The following is a 21,772-nucleotide window of genomic DNA, read 5'->3' on the forward strand; positions in this document are numbered from 1 at the left end:
CCTGACAAGATCCGTAGCTCGGATAGTACAGAAGGCTTTAGGAGAACCCTAAGGTTCTGGAAATTAAAAGGAAACACGAACTGTGGATATTGGCAAAACTCTTTAATCACTATTGTACTCTGAATTTTGCTCCATAAGCATAAATTTGTAGGATTAAACGAGATCTTAAAATGTGAATGCTATAAGACTTTTTAAAAACATTTTTTCTGTTTCATGCATAAATGCCACAAATAACAAAAAAACAAAACTCAGATCACTTCAGGATATCCATGTTTGGTGTGGATAAAGGGACATATTAGTACAAAGCAACTGCAGTTACCCTAGTGCTGGATAGTTCATCTCTACATACATCCAGCAATGGAGAAGCAATGGCCGACCTGGGAAGGAGTCAAAACATTCCAACTTCATGCAGTTCTTAAACAGAAAATGGCGTCCGGAAGAATAAAATGTGTACAGGCTAATAGACACAACTACAATTGGAATAGAGAGCCCCTGTTAACATCCACAGTAATACTCTAGTGTAAGCAAGTTAAATCTTGAAGCTATACTAGAATCTCCGGTTACATAAACACCAAATCCGAAGGTATACCCTGCTAAAAAAAAAGTAACAAAACAGGTTCAAGTAATTTTCCATTTTTCTTGTGTTGAAACATCAGAGCCACTGTAAACGGTGTGGAAGGGTGTTTTGTTTTTTTTACCTCAGAATCGGAGCGACTCTTCTGAATGTGAGATTCCTCTGTGGTTTGCTTAATGAAGCCAGTGCTAACAAGGAGAATTCCCAGACTGCAGAATCTCAGCTTTGTTTGCTTTAACATAGCTTTGATTGAGCGCTGTCTGTTTTTTGCCTTCGCTATTTTTTTCCTGTTTTTGGCAATTAAGGTTGCAACTCCATGGCTGCAAATGGCACTGAACTGAACTAGTCGTTACTGGTAAAAGCCAGTTCAGACCGATGCTTGCCACCAGCACCCCCATCTTAAAACTAGTTTGTGTTGGGAGACGGCCAACATACATCCAGGACTGTAGAGCGAGCCACAGAACAGCTTGTGACTCTGCTAAGAATTTTACAGACAAAACCTCTGCACTGTGATCTCCCTAGTCGTTTACCCTCAGATCCCTTCTCTGAAAGAAAACAGGAGAACCATCAGGTGCGCTCACTACCTCAACCACTGCAGTTAACACACTTTCAAGAGAGCAGTACCAGCTGTAGGGCACAGGAGGAAAGAAAAGGCAGCAGTCTCACTTACAAGGCAGTACACCCCAATGAACTCTGCAAGGTTTGCTTCTGGAGTTAAACATGTTCAGGGGTGTACTGGAAAGGGCAAGAAGGCTGAAGCCTCAAGCAAACAGGCTATAAATTGCAGTTATAGGATTCCTCAGGACCCTTTCCAACTCTACAATTCTATGGAAAAGCAACAAAAAATATTCCCTGTCTACGAAAAAAAAAGGCCAGTGCAAAGCCAAGTGATGTGATCATCCTTTACATCCGGCAAGAAAAGGGAAGTTACTAGGGAGGAGTTCAACTTAATGAATGGTATGGCACTAAATTAAACTACCCAAAGGCAGCAAGATATTACACACTATGTGATAATGGTACAGCCTACTGAGAGCAATGCAAGCTTCATTGCCGCACTGCATCAAGCTGCAGGATCTTGTCACTCCGATAGTTTCCACAATTAGGCAACAGCCTCTCCTGTTTCCACTTGTCCCGCCTGCTTAATTAGCCATTTTAATTAACCATCCTGCAAAACTTGGACCCTGAGGCCTCTACAGAAGTACAGTTAAGGAAAACTACTCTGCTTTCAAATTGAGCACGTGAAAGGTATTTCAACTTGAGCGATCCCTGTTCAAGACCCTTGTTCAAGAGCCTTGAGCAAGACCCTGTTCAGCCATTAAGGCTCAATGGCTGATGTGGGGCAAATCCCACCTTTCTTCCTAACTTGCCTTGCAGACCAAGGGTAAAAAATGGCAACAAGGGTAGAACTTAAATCCTTGGAGAAAAGGCAGAACAAGCATTATATATAATGCACACATAATCAGACTGGAGACCTTCAGGCATAAATAGACAAGGGCTCATCACTTTTAACATAGGATAACTCCCCCCACCCCCGGTCTTCCATTTCTAGCTGTTTTTCTAGGCCCGGCCTCTAAAAAGAAAAACCACCCAGACTTCGGAAAGCTTTTTAGTAGATATTAACGGGAAAGCACTACAGTACTGGGAAGGTAAACATTATTTCCACCTAGTGAGGGGAGTGCCGCACAGAACCAACAAGCTGGAGGGACCTGTCGGCAACTTCCACATTCTGCTGGGAGCACTTTCTGTAATGTCGACAGCCTCTCACATGACTGGACATCATACCCTAAAGTTGTTGCCCAATATTTAAAAACCAAGTCAGCTGTAGCCCTGTACCATTTTTAAATCCATGCCGGCAATTCCCTTCCCTTTCTAGAATCTAGTCAAAAAGCTGGTGTAGAAACAGGCACGTACAAGCTACAGGAAAACATACAAGATAACATCATGTCTGCACTAGCCCTCATATCAGTCATTTTCACCTTAGGCACTGATAACCCATTTTGTAACTCTGCAATTGCTAAGAAAATGGCTCCCTTCTTCTCCCTAAAGGCAGCCAGCACAGGAGTACATGGAAATAAGTGGCCTTTATTCTCTTTGGGGAGAAGCTTCCCTCTGAAAAGCAGGTGGCCAGCTCTGCAGATTCAAAAAACTTGCTCCTGTGTCTGCATGCAACAGTTGGGTTTTCGACTGAAACTACTGCAGTACTTCTGATGCCTGTTTATTTCTACATCTACTGAAATCAGCACTTCCCAGCACAGAATACAGAAAGCAAAAGCACAGGCCGGTAAACTGGGTTGAGGAGAGGACTGAGCAGACTCCCTGGTAAAAACACGGCAGGGCTTACCTCACCTCAGAGGAATATTCCCAGATAAATATCCCCAAAGCATTATCAAATGACCAAAACCCACCTAACCTACAAAAAACAGGAGAGCAGGAACCACATGCCACAGGTATTATTGCAAATGTAGTGTGCTGTTTTTGTGACATACCAATGACATAAGATTCGGTCTACTTATTTGTATCATTTATGATCCTTGTTTATAAAAACCCAATAAAAAGTTATTCAAGAAAAAAAAACTAGTTAGCAGAATTCTGAAGTGTTCCTATTCTGAATGCTTGGGGGAAAGAGCTACAACGATAAGCCTCTTTTAGTACTAGTTTCATCACATGCTGGGTGTAAGTTTTTGTTTTTCCGCTTGAAAAAAAATGACACCCGCACCCGTCTGGTGTCCTGAATCCGACCACCAGTTCTGCCAACTGCCGCTGGAGAACTTGAGCGAAGCCTCCATCATGTGCCACGCTCTGCCTCACACACATCCCCCGAGAGCTTCTGCAACTTGGCATGGATGCCAAGCGGCGATGCCCTCCTCGCCACAGGATTGACGCGCGCGCCCCACACCCACCCATCTACCCACCCACTCCCCATTGACGACGGCGCTTCCTGCTCCAGGGCGCTCGCTTGCCCCAGCAGCGACCCGCGCGGGGAAAGAATTGCCCGCCTCGCGGCGCGCCCTGGTTCCGCCTCCGCCACTTCCCCTTCCCCCGCGGGCAGGGAAAGCGCCCGGGTCCAGATTCCAGCGGCGCGCGCCTGGCGCCCGGAGCTGCTCCCTTCCCATTCCCAGGTGGCCGAGGAAGGAGCCCTAACAGCGGCGCCGCCCCGTCGGCTTTTGGAGAGAGGGACCCACCCAGAAAAGCAGGAACGCTTCTGCGTCGGGGTGGCTGGAGGCGGAAGGAGCTTCGCTCTGCAGCCGGTAGGCTCAAAGAGCGGGCGCCGGGGACCCGCTTCTCCTGGCGGGCCGCGCCGGGGGGCCTTCCCTCTCTCGCCCCACCGGTTCCTTACCCCTTTGCCCATTGTGCCACGGTCCTCGGAGGAGCTGGCCTCGGTCTGTGCGACGGAGCAGCTGCCACGTGTGCGCTCACAAGCAAAGCGCAAAGGCCGGTTGCGGTGCGCTCTTTGGGGCCGCCCCTTGTGCTCGCCGACGAAGCTCTCCCGAGCGCCAGCCGAGCTTAGTCAGAGTGGGCGACCCGTCCCTCTTTCGCGCTGCCTAAACCGAGTCTCCCCAGCCGCTCCGCCCTCCAGCAAGGCAGGCTCCGCCTCGTCCCTGGAAGGGGCGGGGGGGAAGCGGCTCGCAACCGCGGAAAGAGAGGGGCCCGGCCGGCGCTGCTTGCGCACGCTCCTTCGGGCGTGGACTGAGCTCCCTACAGAATCGGCTAAGCAGGAAAAAAACCTTCACCTGTGAGCAAGAGGCGGTTTTTGTGCCCGCAGTTCTTAATCTGCAGCCGCCGTCGGTTTGTGACTGCAGATTGTGCTATTAGGTATCAACTTTTGCCTTGGCAACTTGTTGCGCTTTCATGCGAATCACTCCTGAATTGCGTGTGCGACGGGGGTCCACCGCCCCCAATCCTAACTATAGTTATTTAACCTCCTTCACCCTCAGTCCTAAATATAGTTATTTGGATGTATGCAGACACATCCAGCCAGTCCAAAAGAGGTTTGGGAGTGCCTGCCAGGCTCAAGGACCGTTCACTTTTCTGGAAGAGAGCCTAACTGGGCCGGCAGGTAGCTCAGATGAATGTTGGTGGTTCTGATCTAATGATTCTGCTTACACAAATGTTACAAGATAGAGGAACCCTATAAATTGTTGTGGGTGCGGGGTGGGGGGTGAAGTCAAACCTCTGCATTAGTTGCACCAAAGTGACCTCTCCAATGCCCAAGCCTGGGCAGTGTGTATGGAGGCCCTGGGCTGCCCAGACAACAAGACCCCCCACTTGGCCTCACTGATGTGGTCCAAAGGAAAGCACAGCAATATGTTTGGCACCAGCTTGACTGCAGGACTTGCCAGATGGAAGCATACAAGGCACCATCCAACTGTCTTAGGGACTCCACTCCAGATTTACTCAACCTTTTCTTCTCCCGCTGTTCTCTAACTTTCCCTGTCATTTTGTCTAACTCCGCATATTCCAACATTTTCATAATCCATTGCATGCTGACAGCTTTCAGGAGCCACAGGTGAGAGCTGAGTGCAGAGTGGGGACCAAAGGTGGACAACCTACCCCAGATGGAGCATGACGTGTCTTCCATCAGAGGTACTATCCCTCCCCAATCACCCCATACATCCTAACCCTAGAAATACTGTGATAATATAAACATGGCAGTTGTGATGCCTTTTAGTGATCAGGTGAGGAGATTGGGGGTGCCACTGGAGCTGGCCTTGCTTCTTGAGGGGACAGGTGGAATCGCTGGGCAAAAACAGAAACCCAAAATAACCTGCAGAAGAGGGGGGGAAATTGCTCACAAGGTTCTCAGGAAATGGGCAGCAAAAATTCTTTTCTTGGTTGGTTGAAGATTGAAAGAAAGGCACAAGGGTTTGCTATATGAGGTTGTTTAGAGAGAGAAAACAAAGAAGCACAGATGTTTTTGATTAGCCGCGGGCATCTGCGACTGCTTCAAAAAGCAGAAGACAGCTAGTGAGCCCCAAGCACACACTGAAAGCAAACTACTTCATCAGACATCCTGCAAGCAGCACCCAATGTGCCTGCCTCAAAAGAAAAGGAAAATACCCAGGCACAGGTAGGGGCAAAGCATGAGAACATCCCAACTGAAAATAACGAGGCAGCTACCCTTTCTGTACTACTTGAACAGCAGGAAAACCTGGATATCGATGGGGGTGTAGTTTCATCAGCTTGCATGCTAGGTGCCATTTTGGATCAAGACGGAGGACCAAAACATGACTTTGACAGGAATTAACCTGGTATTTGGTGTCATGGGTCCAAACGCACAAATGACAGTATCCATTTAAAAATCACAATATTTGTTGGTTTCTAAAAATATACAGGATGAATCTGTTGCTTGGTATGAGTTGTGGGCAAAAATATGTGCACCAAAGAAATACACCTGTCACTGTGACATATGCAACCAAACTATTCCTTGCTATTAAAATGGCCATTCTTACAGCACTTTCCCTCCAAATTACAATAAACTGAATGATCCTTGAGCACTTTGAGCAGAGTGAAGACATGGTTATGTTCAAGGACAAGTGAAGTTCGCTTCTTGGACTGTTGTTGAATGAATCAATTTATTTCGGTCACTCACCAGTGTGTGAGCTGTTCTTTATTGAGTGTCAATACAGAAATGTTGAAGACCTTTCCCAAGGAAATGGTATTGACCATTTTGGCTAAGACCTTTGAAAGACTCCAGTTTGTGTCTAAAGAATGATCTGTTTTGTAATATATTTTCTTTCATGTTATAGACAGACAAGCATTAACCCAAAAAAATGTCTGTCTGGTTTCAGACCTTATGACTGGCATTCACCACAGCCAAGGTAGATTCTGTGTAAAATGTTTTTAATTTAGGAATTTAAAATTTGGTTTAGTGTCCTACAGTATTGTTGAAGTTGCATATATTTCTGTTACTATTAAATGGACAAATAAATCAATCTGTTAGAAGATATTTCTGAAACGCATAATCCCTGACAAATTTCTTATAGCGTAAGTTTTATGGGGCTATGGTCCACTTCTTATCCCTCTGGACTTCGTTAACTTTTTTTTTTTTTTTGCAGGAAATTGTTCAAGGAGAAAGCTATGCAAATCATATCAGGAAAGTATTTCGGAATAAATTTGGAGAGAAGCGCTGGCAAATGTAGCACAGGTTTGATTAGGGTTGCCATACGTCCAGAATTTCCCAGACATATCTGGAATACTGCAGTTGGAAGCAGTGTCCGGGTGGAAATAGCTAAAATGTCCAGGAAAATCCAGATGTATAGCAACACACGTCAGCAGTGTCTTTTTTTTTTTCAATTGTCCTTTAAAACTCTTTTTGTGTGCTCAGCAACTTTGGGCAAAAGTAAAAACAACAACAACCCACAACTGAACAACTTTGCCCAAATTTAATCTTCCAGAATGGAGTCTGTTATGCAAAAGATACAGGTAAATTTCCAGGATGAGCAGAAGGAAGGAATAGGAGCATCAGCTGGGAGGTTGTCTGTACATGAGAGGGGTGCTGTTGTTGTTGCCTGTGTTATTCGAACTGGAATAGTGTTGTTTGTGTGTGCATGTGCTGCTGTCTGTATGAAAGTGGGGGAAGGATGCATGTATGGGAACGAAAGGGGAGGGATTGTGGGGAGGGGGGCAAAGGGAGATTTCCGTTGTAGCAGCATGTGGTTTGGCTCACTTAGATGATCTGCACTCTTGTGTTTTACGATCCCTGCAGTCTCACACAACAATAGGCCGCATTCCAGAGTTTCGATAAGACACTGTCTCATTTTTAGCCTGTCCCCCTGGAATAATATTTGAAAAAGAACAATGGGCTGCATTATATATTCACTACACTTGGACCATTGGACAAGCGATAAAGATAATAATAAAAACATTGATGTAATGGTTACAGAGATAATATGTGAGACGTACCGCAGAGCTACAATTAAGTCAGCTGACACCCCCATCCTGAGATGGATCGTGAAATTTGGCAGACTTTTCTTTAAAAACAAAACACAAATGCAGTGGTACCTCGGGTTAAGAACTTAATTCGTTCTGGAGGTCCATTCTTAACCTGAAACTGTTCTTAACCTGAGGTACCACTTTAGCTAATGGGGCCTGCCGCTGTCGCCGTGTGATTTCTGTTCTCATCCTGAAGCAAAGTTCTTAACCCAAGGTACTATTTCTGGGTTAGCGGAGTCTGTAACCTGAAGCGTCTGTAAACTGAAGCGTCTGTAACCCAAGGTACCACTGTACATTATACGATCACAACCCCTCCTGTTTAAGATTCTTCTATTAAAAAATAGAATCATATATTTTTTTACTGGATTTTCAGAGCACAGAGAGAATTAAAAGAGAAAACAGGTGAACTCTGCTTTGAGGGCGAAGTCGTGTGGCAGCTCTGCTCATTGAGAGGTTGGCAGGATCGGGGAGAGAAAGAGCCGCGCAGCCGTCGGGATGTGGTACGAGATCTTGCCTGGCTTGGGCCTCATGTACATGTGCTTGGTCATCCCTGTAGTGCTGTCAAGTATCCCGTTTTCCCCGGGAATCTCCCTTATTTCAAGCAGTTTCCCGCTGCTATTCCTTATTTTTTTATATCCCTTTAATTTCCCGTTTTTTCAAAGGAAGCAGCTCCTCTCCCTCCCCCTGCTGGCCAGGGACTGGGAATACCTCGCCTCCTTGCAGCCTCAAAGCAAGCGGGAGCCATTTCCCGCGCTTACAGGCGTCGTAGCCCACGGGCAGCGTTTCCAAAACACAGTAAGCCTACTCCGCGCGTTCACACCAGTGCCACCCACTTTTGCTTCTGGCTCTGCCCACCACTGCCATGTGACTGTCCCCGGGATAGGTGAGGCTGCTGATCCCTTATTTTCAAATCCAAAACTTGACAGCTATGCATCCCTGGCGTGAGTACTGCCTACATCCACAGATACACCAAAGGGGGCAAGGAGAAGAGAATTGCTCGGAACACCTATCAGTGGTACCTGTTGGAGAGAGACAGGTGTGTGTCTGGAGTAAATCGCTACTATGACTCCAAGGGTTTGGAGAACATGAAGTAAAACCATGGTGCAATGAAAGCAACTTAATAAACATGTATTTGATAAAGTGTGGAGCATATTGATCATAATCTCAAGAGAGGACAGTAAGATTCTAATACTGTACCAATAAAATTGCAATAAAGAAATAAAATACAAAAAAAGGAGAAAACAGGCATCTGTGATACAGGTAAAAAAAAATCAAAGCACAACAGTAGGGAAGAGATTCCATCAAAATAGCTAGCTAGAACAGGGGTCAGCAAACTTTTTCAACAGGGGGCCAGTCCACTGTCCCTCAGACCTTGTGGTGGGCTGGACTATATTTTGAAAAAAAGAAAGAAAATGAATTCCCATGCCCCACAAATAACCCAGAGATGCATTTTAAATAAAAGCACACATTCTGCTCATGTAAAAACACCAGGCAGGCCCCACAAATAACCCAGAGATGCATTTCAAATAGAAGGACACATTCTACTCATGTAAAAACACACAGATTCCCGAACGGTCCGTGGGCTGGATTTAGAAGGCGATTGGGCCAGATCTGGCCCCTGGGCCTTAGTTTGCCTACCCATGAGCTAGATCATAGACAGATCAAGAGTTCCATGTTTCAAGGCGAGCTGATGAAAGTTGTTGCAAGTGGTGTTGGCATGTGTAATAAAGTTCCACTATACAGCAGGACTCGCCCTGAGTGATGCCTTCTTTGGAGGCCAGATCTACTGTCCCTCATAGCTGTCAAGTTTTGGATTTGAAAATAAGGGATCAGCAGCCTCACCTATCCCGGGGACAGTCACATGGCAGTGGTGGGCGGAGCCAGAAGCAAAAGTGGGCGGCACTGGTGTGAACGCGCGCAGTAGGCTTACTGTATTTTGGAAATGCTGCCCGTGGGCTACGACGCCTCGGCTGCTCAGCAAGCTCCGGATAAAAAGTTACAAAGCGTGCGCCGCTCCATCGTATTGTAACGTTTCAAAGCACCAGCCGCCCGTTTTCAAAGGTAGCCAGGCTCCCCCCCCAGCTAACCCTATTGTCTAGCTGAGGGGCTCGGCGGCAGCTGATAGGGGCTGATGCAGGGGGCCAAATACGCCCCCCTGTAAGCACAGGAAATGGCTCCCGCTTGCTTTGAGGCTGCAAGGAGGCGAGGTCTTCCCAGTCCCTGGCCAGCAGGGGGAGGGGGAGGAGCTGCTTCCTTTGAAAAAACAGAAAATTAAAGGGATATAAAAAATAAGGGATGGCAGTGGGAAACTGCTTGAAAAAAAGGAGATTCCCGGGGAAAACGGGATACTTGACAGCACTGCTGTCCCTGTAGATTGTGCTGCCTGAGGCAGTCGCCTCCGTGCTGGCCCTGCCATACTATGTGAAAAATGTCAGATTTAACTACCCTGCAGAGCTCGAAGATGACATATATTTACAAAAAATGGCCATAACCCAAATGTTTTAATGCCATATTCAGAGGTCCAAGCCTTATAGAAGTTTTCCACTTTGGCTTAATTGAGAAGTTGCTTTTTTAAAAAAAATCAGAAGATCTTTAAATAATATATCAGTGTTGCTTCCTTTGAAAATGGAGAGAAGGGCCAGTTGTGGTGACATCTCATTTTGTCCTCATATGATTATTGCAATTTTCTTTAAACGCTATGAACCAGAATTCACAAACCCTGGAACATTCCCGTCATAAGGGAAGGAGGGTATTGTGGCCTCCACAGCTGCGCCAGTGATCAGGGTTCACATCAGATACGAATACAAGAGATTTGAACTGCTGTTCTGTATATATATATATACACACACATGCATATACACACACACACACACACATACTCAGACTGCTTTTAATGTTTTTTATAGAAAAACAGAATATAAATATATTGAAGAAATAAAATATATTGAAGAAATAAAAAAGGAAATAAATACCAGGGGGCTCCAAGGAAGACAAAAAAGGAAATGTGTTTAATTAGATGAGTAAATTAACTGGTGTGTGGGACTCCGATATACATATATTGCCTCAATCTCTATTGTCTGTTCTATTAGATCACATTGGCTATCAGAGTTTGAAGCTCCCAATAAACTAGAAAAATAATGAGACTGTCCAGAAATATTGCTTTTGTTTCCTTCCTGTTTCTTCACCATTCATCTGAAGATCTTCTGTTATTAAAAAAATCTATGTTGCACCAAAGTCAGGCAGTTCTGAAGCTGAAATGAGATCCAATGAATAATCTATATGAATTAGGTTCAAAGGCAATAAAAATATTTTGTGTATTTTAAAGGGTAATTTGTTTATGGAAGAGACAGAAAACAAAAAAGTGATTATGTGTAACTGGATTGCCATTGACCTTCCAGCTGTTAATTATGGCTCTCACACCCTCTGCTGGCTTGTTTTGTGGTTTTAATGAGATCACCGGAAGAAAAGAGCCTCCGATTCCATTAAAGGGAAACTATTTTGTCATACTGTTTCAAAGCAATGTGAAACCACCAGGGAAAGCAAAAGAAAGAAATATGCAGTAGTGGAAGTGGGTAAATACAAAAAGACAAGTATTAAGTACCATTCTCAAAGAAATCAGCCCTGAGTACTCACTAGAAGGACAGATCCTGAAGTTGAGGCTCCAGTACTTTGGCCACCTCATGAGACGAGAAGAATCCCTAGAAAAGACCCTGATGTTGGGAAAGATGGAGGGCACAAGGAGAAGGGGACGACAGAGGATGAGATGGTTGGACAGTGTTCTCGAAGCTACTAACATGAGTTTGGCCAAACTGCGAGAGGCAGTGAAGGATAGGCGTGCCTGGCGTGCTCTGGTCCATGGGGTCACGAAGAGTCGGACACGACTGAACGACTGAACAACAACAACAAGTACCAGGAAATAATATTCCACTATTTCTAAGTCAAAATGAATAAAAAAAATTCCAGTAGCACCTTAGAGACCAACTACTGTAAATTTGTTCTGGGTATAAGCTTTCGTGTGCATGCACACTTCTTCAGATACACTGAAACAGAAGTCACCAGACCCTTATATATCGTGGGAGGGTGGGGTAGGGTTTTTCTCAGAAGAGTAGTAGGAGATGGGTGATTCACTCAATGGGTATGGTAAACCTGTTGACGACTGTCAATGACTGCAATTAGTCCTACAGGAAAAAGCAAGGGATAGTGTGCAGATGACCAAAAATAGCTTTAGCAAATGTAATGAGACAAGAATCCAATATCTCTATTCAGATCAGGTCTCTCCATAGTTTTCAGTCTAGTAATAAGTTGTAATTCAGCAACTTCTCTTTTAAGTCTATTTCTGAAATTCTTTTGTAATAAGACAGCTGCTTTGAGATCCTGTATTGAATGTCCTGGGAGACTGAAGTGTTCTCCTACTGGCTTCTCTGTCTTGTGAGGTTATTTCTAAGGTTAGGTTGCCAACTTCTGAATGAACTCACATAGTTTCCCCATCAACAACAGTTTGGCTCACAAGAATTAACAAATGATAATGCTGGACTCTGTGCCAGGAAATACCCTTAACTTAATGATTTTGGCAAAACTGTTTGTGGGATAATTGAGCCTCATATGCTTAACTCCAGTTAATGCATGAAGGGGTTAAGACCACAGAGTAAGTAGTCATTCCAGACTGATCCAGGTCACGCCCCCTCACCTTGGGACAAGATACAGGTAGGTAGCCGTGTTGGTCTGCCATAGTCTAAACAAAATAAAATAAAAAATTCCTTCCAGTAGCACCTTAGAGACCAACAAACTTAGTTGGTCTCTAAGGTGCTACTGGAAGAATTTTTTTAATTTTATTTTGTTTTGACTTGGGACAAGAGTTAGCAAAGCTCTCTGTTCATTCTCTTTTACACCATGTAATCAATGAGCAATCAGCCTAGATGACCACATGGCTTTAGCAAAGCCATCTTTGTGTTTCTATACAAAAAATTTAGAAACATTCTGTCTACCATGTGAACTCCATGTGTGGAGAAGGTCTGAACCTGGTTGCTCCAGGCTCAGACTGTGTGCATGGCTTACAAGTCATTTTTGTGTTTCTAGACCAATAATTTATGAACATTTTACCAATTTTTGTAACCTGTGTTTTGTTGCTGCTGCATGGAAAAGCACATGAATCTGACCTTTGTAAGTAAATAAGTTTTAAACTTGCCAGATGTGTTCTTTCAATGCTAAGAGAAATAAACGGGAAAATTGGAAAGGAACTTAAAAGGGGATATTTTAAAGGTCTAACAGACTATATTTCCACACTTGTGTTTTGTGATTCCACGCTACCTGTTTTGTGATTTTAAATCTCTGCTGGGTCTCTCACCAAAGAGTACTTGCCCCAAACCTGAATCTAGGCATCCTGAAAATTCTTCTTTTATTCTTTAACCAAACACTTAAAAAACAACCCTACACTGCTAAAGGTCCAGAAGCAGGAAAGACTGATTTGTGTTTTGTTTGTTTGTTTATTTGTTAAGCCAGGTGCCAACTCTTGCTTTCAGTTGAGGCAGCTCCAACACCAGCATCCTGGGACTCCTAAAGATCAAGGGCTCGTCCACACTTCTATGTTTGATTCTGGTCCTGCTTACAGTTGTACCTCGGGTTATGTACGCTTCGGGTTGCATACTTTTCGGGTTACGAACTCCCGTAACCCGGAAGTGTAACCGTCTGCGCATATGCAGAAGCGTTGTGCGTGCTTCGCGCATGCGCAAAGCGTGTTTTTCGAATTACGTACGTTTCGCGTTACGTACAGCGACCCGGAACCAATTAAGTACGTAACCCGAGGTACGACTATACTTCTTTTTCTGAAATAATTGTAGCCAGCAGGACTCTAATGAAAAAGAGTGGCCCTCTGTCAGGCTCATGGAATCAGATCCTTCCCACGGTGGCAGCCCAGAATCAGAGAAACGATAAAACTTCTTACCAAGCAATTTATTCAATAATTTACAGAGAATGACAAAGGAATGCAGCCTTCCTAATAATGGTGTTCCTCCAAGTAAAGTCCCACCCCCCCTATGTCCCCCTTATTTGACGTCACTCTTGCATCGGTTAAACTGAGCTCTCTGTCTCTGAGCTCTCTGTTCTAATACACTCAATGCCCATCTGGTCTTGGGAGGGGAGGGTCAGGAATGCTTTCCGAGGACACAGAAACTGTCAGCTGCCTCTCCCCTGGTGCTTCTCCTTCTTCCTGCTGTTCCTCTTCCAGTATTTCCCAGTTTCTGCCCTCTGCAGCCTCAGAACTATGCCCTTCTGCAAAACACTGTTCTAAATCTATACTGTCCTCCTGTTCTTGGGAAGGTTCAGGAGAAGGGGGAGGCAGCCTCCACCATTCCTTTTCAGTCCAGTCCCTGACATCCGTGGGGCATTGCCATGGGATGGAGCAAAGCAGAGTGGCAGTGAGGGCTGGTAGCAAAGGCACACTAGTGTGGCCAATTTGGTACTCCTGCCTCTACACCTGCCCAACTCCTGCCCTGCCCTGGTAAGCAGAAGTGATGCCACCTCTGGGAAGCTGGCTTCATAGTGGCACCCCATCAGCTGCTCTTGCCTTGAGCAGCAAGTGTCCTGCTCCTGTTGGCCGCAATTTGCCCTTTTCCTTTTTCTAAAACTATTGTTGTTAGCCTGGCTCTCAAGGCACGAGTGGCTCATGGGGCTCCCAGCCTCCTGGCAGCAGCGTTGTCACTGCCATTTGCCAGGACGGAGCAAGAGTGGCAGTGAGCTCATGGCAATACAGGCGCACGGCTGGAGCAAATCCATTGCTCCTGCTGGGGTTTATGAATTAGTTTTATTTTGCATTACGGTTTATTGTAGCGCATAATAGCCTCTGACTCAGCAGTAATAAATTCTGTTTTGATCCTCTCTAATTAAGTAAAATGCTAGTGTCCTGTGCTGAATCGTAGATTCAAGGTGCCAACAGCACTTAAATTTGCTAAATTACTGTACTCCATAGATCAATTAGAAAGAAGTGTTTTAAAGCTGAACGCTCATTATCTTCCCCCCACCGTTGTCCTAATCTAACATTTCCCAAGCTTCAGGGAGTTGAGGCCTGCTAACCCACCCACAAATTCAAACTGAAGGTACAATTCACTCTTGCACCTCAAATAATGCATTTGCTATACAGTCAAACCTCGGTTGTCGAATGTAATCTGTTCTGGAAGCCCTTCAGTTTCTGAAATGTTCAACAACCAAGGCATGGGTTCCACTTGGTTGCAGGAGCTTCCTGCACTCAGCGGAAGCGGCATTGGATGATCAGCTTCCGAAAAACATTACTTCTGGGTTTTCGGCATTCAGGAGCCAAAACAGGATCCAAGGTTTTACTGTACAGAAATAAGGCTTGTGTCACTGGAAGAGACCAGCTGCCACGGAAACGTGTATTGTCGCATGAAAACAGGGGCCTCGTGACTTGACGCATTTGTAATCTAATCAACCATTGGTAAGAAGGAAATTGAAGTAGATGATAAAATTACCTGGAATTACTTTCTGAATGAAGAGGAGGCAGCATGATCTAGCAAGCCAAAGAATCCATAGTTAGGCAGCAATCTCGTCTCACCCACTGGATGAATTTTGTGATCTGTGGGTATAGCAGAACTCTAATTGTAGAGTTGGTGTCAGTTTACATTGTTGTTTTGTAAAGCAAACACACATTGTTAAAAGAGAGGAGAAAGGAATAATTGTATTGCTGTACCTTTTCTTAGTTATATATTTATGTATTATGTATTAGGGGATGCGGGTGGCGCTGTGGTCTAAACCACCGAGCGTCTTGGGCTTGCCAATCGGAAGGTCAGTGGTTTGAATCCCTGCAACGGGATGAGCTCCCTTTGCTCTGTCTCAGCTCCTGCCAATTTAGCAGTTCGAAAGCATGCCAGTGGAAGTAGATAAATAGGTACCGCTGTGTCGGGAAGGTAAAAGGCGTTTCTGTGTGCTCTGGCTTCTGTCACGGTGTCCTGTTGTGCCAGAAAGCGGTTTAGTCATCATAGCCAAATGACCTGGAAAGCTGTGTGTGGACAAACACCAACTCCCTCGGCATGAATGCGAGATGAGCGCTGCAACCCCAATGTAACCTTTGGCTGGACTTAACCATCCAGGGTCCTTTACCCTTTTTTATTTATGTATTATGTATTATCAAAAAAATGAAGATCATGGCCACTGGTCCCATCACCTCCTGGCAAATAGAAGGGGAAGAAATGGAGGCAGTGAGAGATTTTACTTTCCTGGGTTCCATGATCACTACAGATGGTGACAGCAGTCACGAAATTAAAACACGCCTGCTTCTTGGGAGAAAAGCAATGACAAACCTAGACAGCATATTAAAAAGCAGAGACATCACCTTGCTGACAAAGGTCCGTATAGTTAAAGCTATGGTTTTCCCTGCAGTGATGTATGGAAGTGGGAGCTGGATCATAAAGAAGGTTGATCGCTGCAGAATTGATGCTTTTGAATTATGGTGCTGGAGGAGACTCTTGAGAGTCCCATGGAATGCAAGAAGATCAAACCTATCCATTCTTAAGGAAATCAGCCCTGAGTGATCACTGGAAGGACTGATCCTGAAGCTGAGGCTCCAATACTTTGGCCACCTCATGAGAAGAAAAGACTCCCAGGAAAAGACCCTGATGTTGGGAAAGATGGAGGGCACAAGGAGAAGGGGACAATAGAGGACGAGATGGTTGGACAGTGTTCTCGAAGCTACCAACATGAGTTTGACCAAACTGGGGGAGGCAGTGGAAGACAGGAGTGCCTGGCATGCTCTGGTCCATGGAGTCACGAAGAGTTGGACATGACTAAACAACAACAACAACATTATGTATTATATGATTAATAAATCAATACATCATTTATAATCTGTAAAACAACATTAACAAAATAGCAGTGAAACAATAAATCAAGCACTGTTAAATTCATACTCACCACACCCAACCAATTTATAATCTTTAACTCTATTCAGCTCATTAAAATACATATACACATAATACCCGTGGCAGGAACAATATATTCATATGAATGAATATACATGTCATCATATGAACTGATGTCTTGGGAAGATTACCTTTTCATCTTAAAGGACCTTTGGGCAACTGTAACACAGACAGACATAGGAACAATTACAATATTGGACCACACCTTGAGTTTGGGTGGGTCTGCGCCAAAGTCTTATAAATGGTATTTAAACCCTAGTTTGCTTGCTGATGTGGTGCCCAGGGAACAACTAAAACCAGCACAAACCTTTTATTTCAAATAAAACGCTTTATCACCAAGTGTTGCAGTTATATGGGATGCCGTAAATCCGGTATTCTGGGGACATTGCATCAGCGAGGCCAGGGCGCATAAGGAGAAAGGAGGCAGAAGGCAGCTTCACTCTTGGCTGAGATCTTGGTGCTTGATAGTCAGAGCATTTTAGCAATCTGGTTCTGTTCACACTCTTGGCGCTCTAAGGCAAAACAAGAAGAACCGCAGCTCTTGGAAATGGAATGGATGCATCAGGCACCGGCGCATTTGCATATCACACTTTTCTTCTAGCTCATGCCTTAAAGAAGCAGTGTTTGGAAAACACACTCACGGCATTTGTAATTCAAAGGGGGAACTTTGTTAGTACCTGTACTATTGAATATTTGCATACCATTCTGATCTAGATGCACCTGGAATGCAAATAGCAACAGTCCACGGATTCCACAGTACTTGCATCATAGTCATTTTGCACTGTGCCAGTTTGAAACACAAAATCACCACATTATTTGGGAAGAGGGTGTTGGGATGTTTTAAGAAAAAAATGTTCTTGGGGGAAGGAAGGGATGTTACAAAACTGAGTCTTATCCTCCCATTCTTTTCAAATATGACCATGAGCCATGTGTCATTTTAGCTAAAGCCCAGTCTCAGCATAAGGCAATATGCTATTTCAAATCTGCAGGCAGAAGCTGTTGAGCAGTGAGATTCTCAGTCCTTCCTCACATGTGATGTGAGTGCTAGTAGCTCATGAAAATAAAGTGAGACCATTCCTGGAATGATGTGTGTGTGTGTGTGTGTGTGTGTGTGTGTGTGTGTGATGTTATGATGAATGTGCCACTGTAATCATAGCCTTGAGCTGGGATTTATTAAAATAACAATACAACACACACACCAGGCACCAACAGTCATTTTCCCACATGCGGGGTGGGGGGTGGGGGATTCAGATTGTATAGAAGAAGCAGTTGTTTTGTTTTCCTACCATAGATGGCAGAATAATCGATAGCTATTGCAGGGATAGTCACTTTGTGAAGTCACATGCTCAGACAGTAGAGCATGAGACACAATCTCAGAGATCATGGGTTCAAGTCCCACATTGGGCAAAAAGATTCCTGCATTTTAGGGGCTTGGATCAGATGACTGTTGTAAACAAAATCTGCCCTTTTTCCTTTATGGGGTATCCAAGAGCTGTATAGAGTCCTTAAGTGGGTTCCCTATTTGTAGGAGAAAATAACAGAGGCCAACCAGAGAATATGGAGAGGCAAAGCAGCTAGTAAGCCTGATCTTTATTAGAACTGTTGCAACAGGGTGCTCCCCCCACACACAAGAGAGAGGAGGAGGACCCAGAACCAAGGTGTGTCAGCCCTTATGTAGGCTTTTGAAATTGCCCACCCTCAAACTCAAGACCACCCCCAGAAACATCATACATACACCACAGAAAGAGGTGGTCTCCAGCAGAAATACATCACAGGGGGCAGTCTAAAACAGAATCCTGAGTGTGTTATCTCTTGTCTGCCAGGTTAAAGGTCAAGGTAAAGGACCCCTGACAGTTAAATCCAGTTGCAGACTCTGGGGTTGCAATGCTCATCTTGCTTTACAGGCCGAGGGAGCCGGCGTTTGTCCACAGACAGTTTTTCCGGGTCATGTGGTCAGCATGACTAAGCTGCTTCTGGCGAAACCAGAGCAGCGCACGGAAATGCCGTTTACCTTCCCGCCGGAGCAGTGCCTATTTATCTGCTGGCACTTTTTGGCATGCTTTCAAACTGCTAGCTTGGCAGGAGGTAAGGACAGATCCTTAAGTTGAGGCTCCAGTACTTTGGCCACTTCATGAGAAGAGAAGACTCGCTAGAAAAGACCCTGATGTTGGGAAAGATGGAGGGCACAAGGAGAAGGGGACGACAGAGGATGAGATGGTTGGACAGTGTTCTTGAAGCTACAAACATGAGTTTGGCCAAACTGCGAGAGGCAGTGAAGGATAGGCGTGCCTGGCGTGCTCTGGTCCATGGGGTCACGAAGAGTCGGACACGACTGAACAACATACCCGTGTAACCAGGTTATCTGGTTGCATTATCTGGGTTTTGGCCACTCTTTTGTTATTGTTGTTGTTGTTGTTGTTGTTGTCCTTCCAGTGAGCACTCAGGGCTGATTTCCTTCAGAATGGAAAGGTTTGATCTTCTTGCAGTCCATGGGACTCTCAAGAGTCTCCTCCAGCACCATAATTCAAAAGTATTATAACTACTTAATTCCTGAATCCAGGTCACAGGTCACAGGCTCACCCTATTCATATCTTAAATGTGCCCTTAAGGCAGGATTTGTGAGCACAGGGACAATGGGGAGGTTTTTTTCATTTCCTCCCGCCTTGCAGAGAAACATTTGGTCAGTTTGGGAGAGTCAAAATGGTTTCAGGACTGTCTTCCTGTACTGTTTCAGACATGTGGTGTATATATTTATGTACGTGTTTGCCTTGTACATTTAATTTATATATTTGAGGCATTAAAGACTTTTAACATGACCCTCTGAAGGGTCTTGAGAAGCACATTCCATGAGTTAGAGGGCTGCAGCTCATCTGCACTATTCCGTTTGCACATAAGCTGAAGAAATGTGACCTAAGGTAGTTTTTGTAACATCATTCACATGGACAGCAGAGCAAGAGCACATCACTCTGTCACTAGAGGGATATTATTGATGCACAGCAGAAAGACCAAAACTTGTTTGGCTAATCAAATTGCTAAGGATAATTTTTGCCTTCTCGTTTAAATGTTGCAGCTGGTTTTGTGATTGCAACAAAAACAATTAGGAGGGAGGAAAGTGTGTTTTAGGAAGCCTGGAAATAAATAATAGAGTTTCAATGAAATTTTGTTGAGAATGGGGCGGAAGGGCCTTGTTTACATGCACTGCCAGTAACCATGAAGGGTTATTTTATTATTTATACCCAGCCACTCTGGGTGGCTCCCAACAGAATAATAATAATAATAATAATAATAATAATAATAATAATAATGTGACAGTACCACCCTGATCTGTTCCACAATGCCACTACTATATAGTAGCTATGAGATTGAGCTGCAAACCAGAAAAAATCTTCCTTCAGATATTTCTCTGCTCTAAACTCAAGTCACTTTTTCTCGCCCTCACTGCCTCTGTCAATAATGATAGTCACCTACTTTGCAGGACTGTTGTGCAGATTATGAGATAATGTATGTTTAAGGCTTTGAGCCCTTAAAAAGCACTGTATAAATGGTAAGTTACATTATTAGGAATACAGTAGATCCCAGGCATGAATACAGTAGACCAGCTAGTCCCAACGTATCAGGTGGGATGATGAAGACCACTACTTCTGAGTGTTGTCCCAAGGCAAGGAAGTGGGTTTGAGCAGCTGCATCTCACTCAGCCAACAATGGAAAACTCACTGCTGGTCTGGACACTTTAGCTCACTGGGAGCCAGATGTTATCCCATCACAGTACTAAGCAGTGAATCTGGTGTACGGAGACTTGCTGGTCAGAGGGACCACCAGGCAGTTATTGTTTCTCTGTTGACCCAATTGGTGGACTGCAGGCTTCCAATGACTGCAGGCTTCTTTTTATCTTTATTCTGCTTTGTTTTCCATCTTTTGTTATCTGATAGTCTGTAATCTCACAGCAAAGGTCCTGTTTTACCATTATCGCACATCGCACATATTTTTGGGTAGGGCGGCGTCCATTGTAGCTATCTCCCTGAGGCCCTTTCACCTAGCTAGTATTTCAGCTTCACCTATGTGCTAGAACGGACTGATGTCCAACCCACAGCTGTTGACTCTGGCCACCAAGGGCACATATGCAGCATTTGTTCGAATTTAACTGTTTTATGGTGTAGTTTCATCAAATGCTGAATATGCACCTCTTTATCCTGACCTTTGACACCTGAGGTACATATTTTATGAACCACCCTGTTCTCTGGAGTGCAATCTGCTTTAACTATTTTAATATTATATTTTTAAATTCTTGTAACCTGACCTGTGACCTCATGATCAAGGGTGGGAAAGAAAAACCCTGTTGTTGTTGTTGTTGTTGTTACACAGGTGCACCAACAGTTACAATCTAATTAGGTCTGCTCCAAAAGTAGCTTTGATTTGTTCCTCCCAGTGGTTGTTACTATAAACATTTGTGAGAATGCAATGCAGCAAAAGGAAGTCCACTGGCTTCCCATTATATCATCGCAACAAAGAGAGGTATACCTGTTTTATTCACTGATTTGATGGGCATGTTTTGGTGATCTCGAAAACAGGGATAATTGCAGAAGCCTCACATTTGCTTAATCGGGTCCTGAGGCTGGGCAAAGACCAGATTCCAAAATAACAACCGCCGCAATATTTTAGTATTTTAGTGAAAATGGCTGAACTCAGTGGGTTTTTCACATTAAAAAATGTTTAGGGGTACTCTCATTTTCCTACTCATATTGAAATACTGCCCCTCAATGAGGCCAAACTTAGATTCACAAAATGTTTAGGGGTATGTGTACCCCTGCGTCCCCCCAGAAAAAAAGCACTGGCTGGGCTTGTTAATAGCGGCTGTCTCACTACCACTGGGAGCGGGGTGTTTTGATGAGGCCCTAAGCGACTGAAGGTAATGGGTGCCTTTATATGGCCAGCTGTCCTTTGTCAACAACAAATTGTCACTGTTTTTTTGTTGTTGAATATATGCTATATGGTAATTTATGGACCTAATAGGTCCATACACAACACAAAGAGAGTGGGGCCCTAAACTATAGCTTGTTTAGCTTATATGTAAATCCAGCACTGCCCCTTATGACAACAGTACATTTCTGAGCACAATTCAAAGTGTTCGTGCTGACCTTTAAAGCCCTAAACGGCCTCGGTCCAGTATACCTGAAGGAGCGTCTCCACCCCCTATCATTCAGCCCAGACACTGAGATCCAGCACCGAGGGCCTTCTGGCGGTTCCCTCACTGTGAGAAGCAAAGCTACAGGGAACCAGGCAGAGGACCTTCTCGGTAGTGGCGCCCACCATGTGGAACGCCCTCCCATCAGAGGTCAAG

The 21,772-nt window shown here is 44.6% G+C and overlaps 2 protein-coding genes across 2 annotated transcripts in view; one reads left to right on the plus strand and one right to left on the minus strand.

The window, feature by feature from the left end:
• The window catches only part of ATP1A1 (ATPase Na+/K+ transporting subunit alpha 1), a 32,280-nt gene extending 28,205 nt beyond the window's left edge, over positions 1-4,075 (minus strand). The window contains exon 1 of the mRNA XM_033174021.1: positions 3,912-4,075. Within this exon, the coding sequence (XP_033029912.1) occupies positions 3,912-3,923 (12 nt within the window). The 5' untranslated portion in view covers positions 3,924-4,075. The remainder of the gene's footprint in view (positions 1-3,911) is intronic.
• A 3,875-nt stretch (positions 4,076-7,950) lies between these two features.
• On the plus strand, positions 7,951-8,733 carry LOC117061162 (NADH dehydrogenase [ubiquinone] 1 alpha subcomplex subunit 1-like). The gene is made up of 2 exons (XM_033173846.1): positions 7,951-8,059; positions 8,434-8,733. Exons 1-2 carry the CDS (start codon positions 8,003-8,005, stop codon positions 8,599-8,601), a joined length of 225 nt encoding a protein of 74 aa, XP_033029737.1. The 5' UTR covers positions 7,951-8,002; the 3' UTR covers positions 8,602-8,733.
• The last annotated feature ends 13,039 nt before the right edge of the window (positions 8,734-21,772 follow it).

The sequence above is a fragment of the Lacerta agilis genome, chromosome 16 (genome assembly GCF_009819535.1).
Source record: "Lacerta agilis isolate rLacAgi1 chromosome 16, rLacAgi1.pri, whole genome shotgun sequence".
Taxonomy (NCBI): domain Eukaryota; kingdom Metazoa; phylum Chordata; class Lepidosauria; order Squamata; family Lacertidae; genus Lacerta; species Lacerta agilis.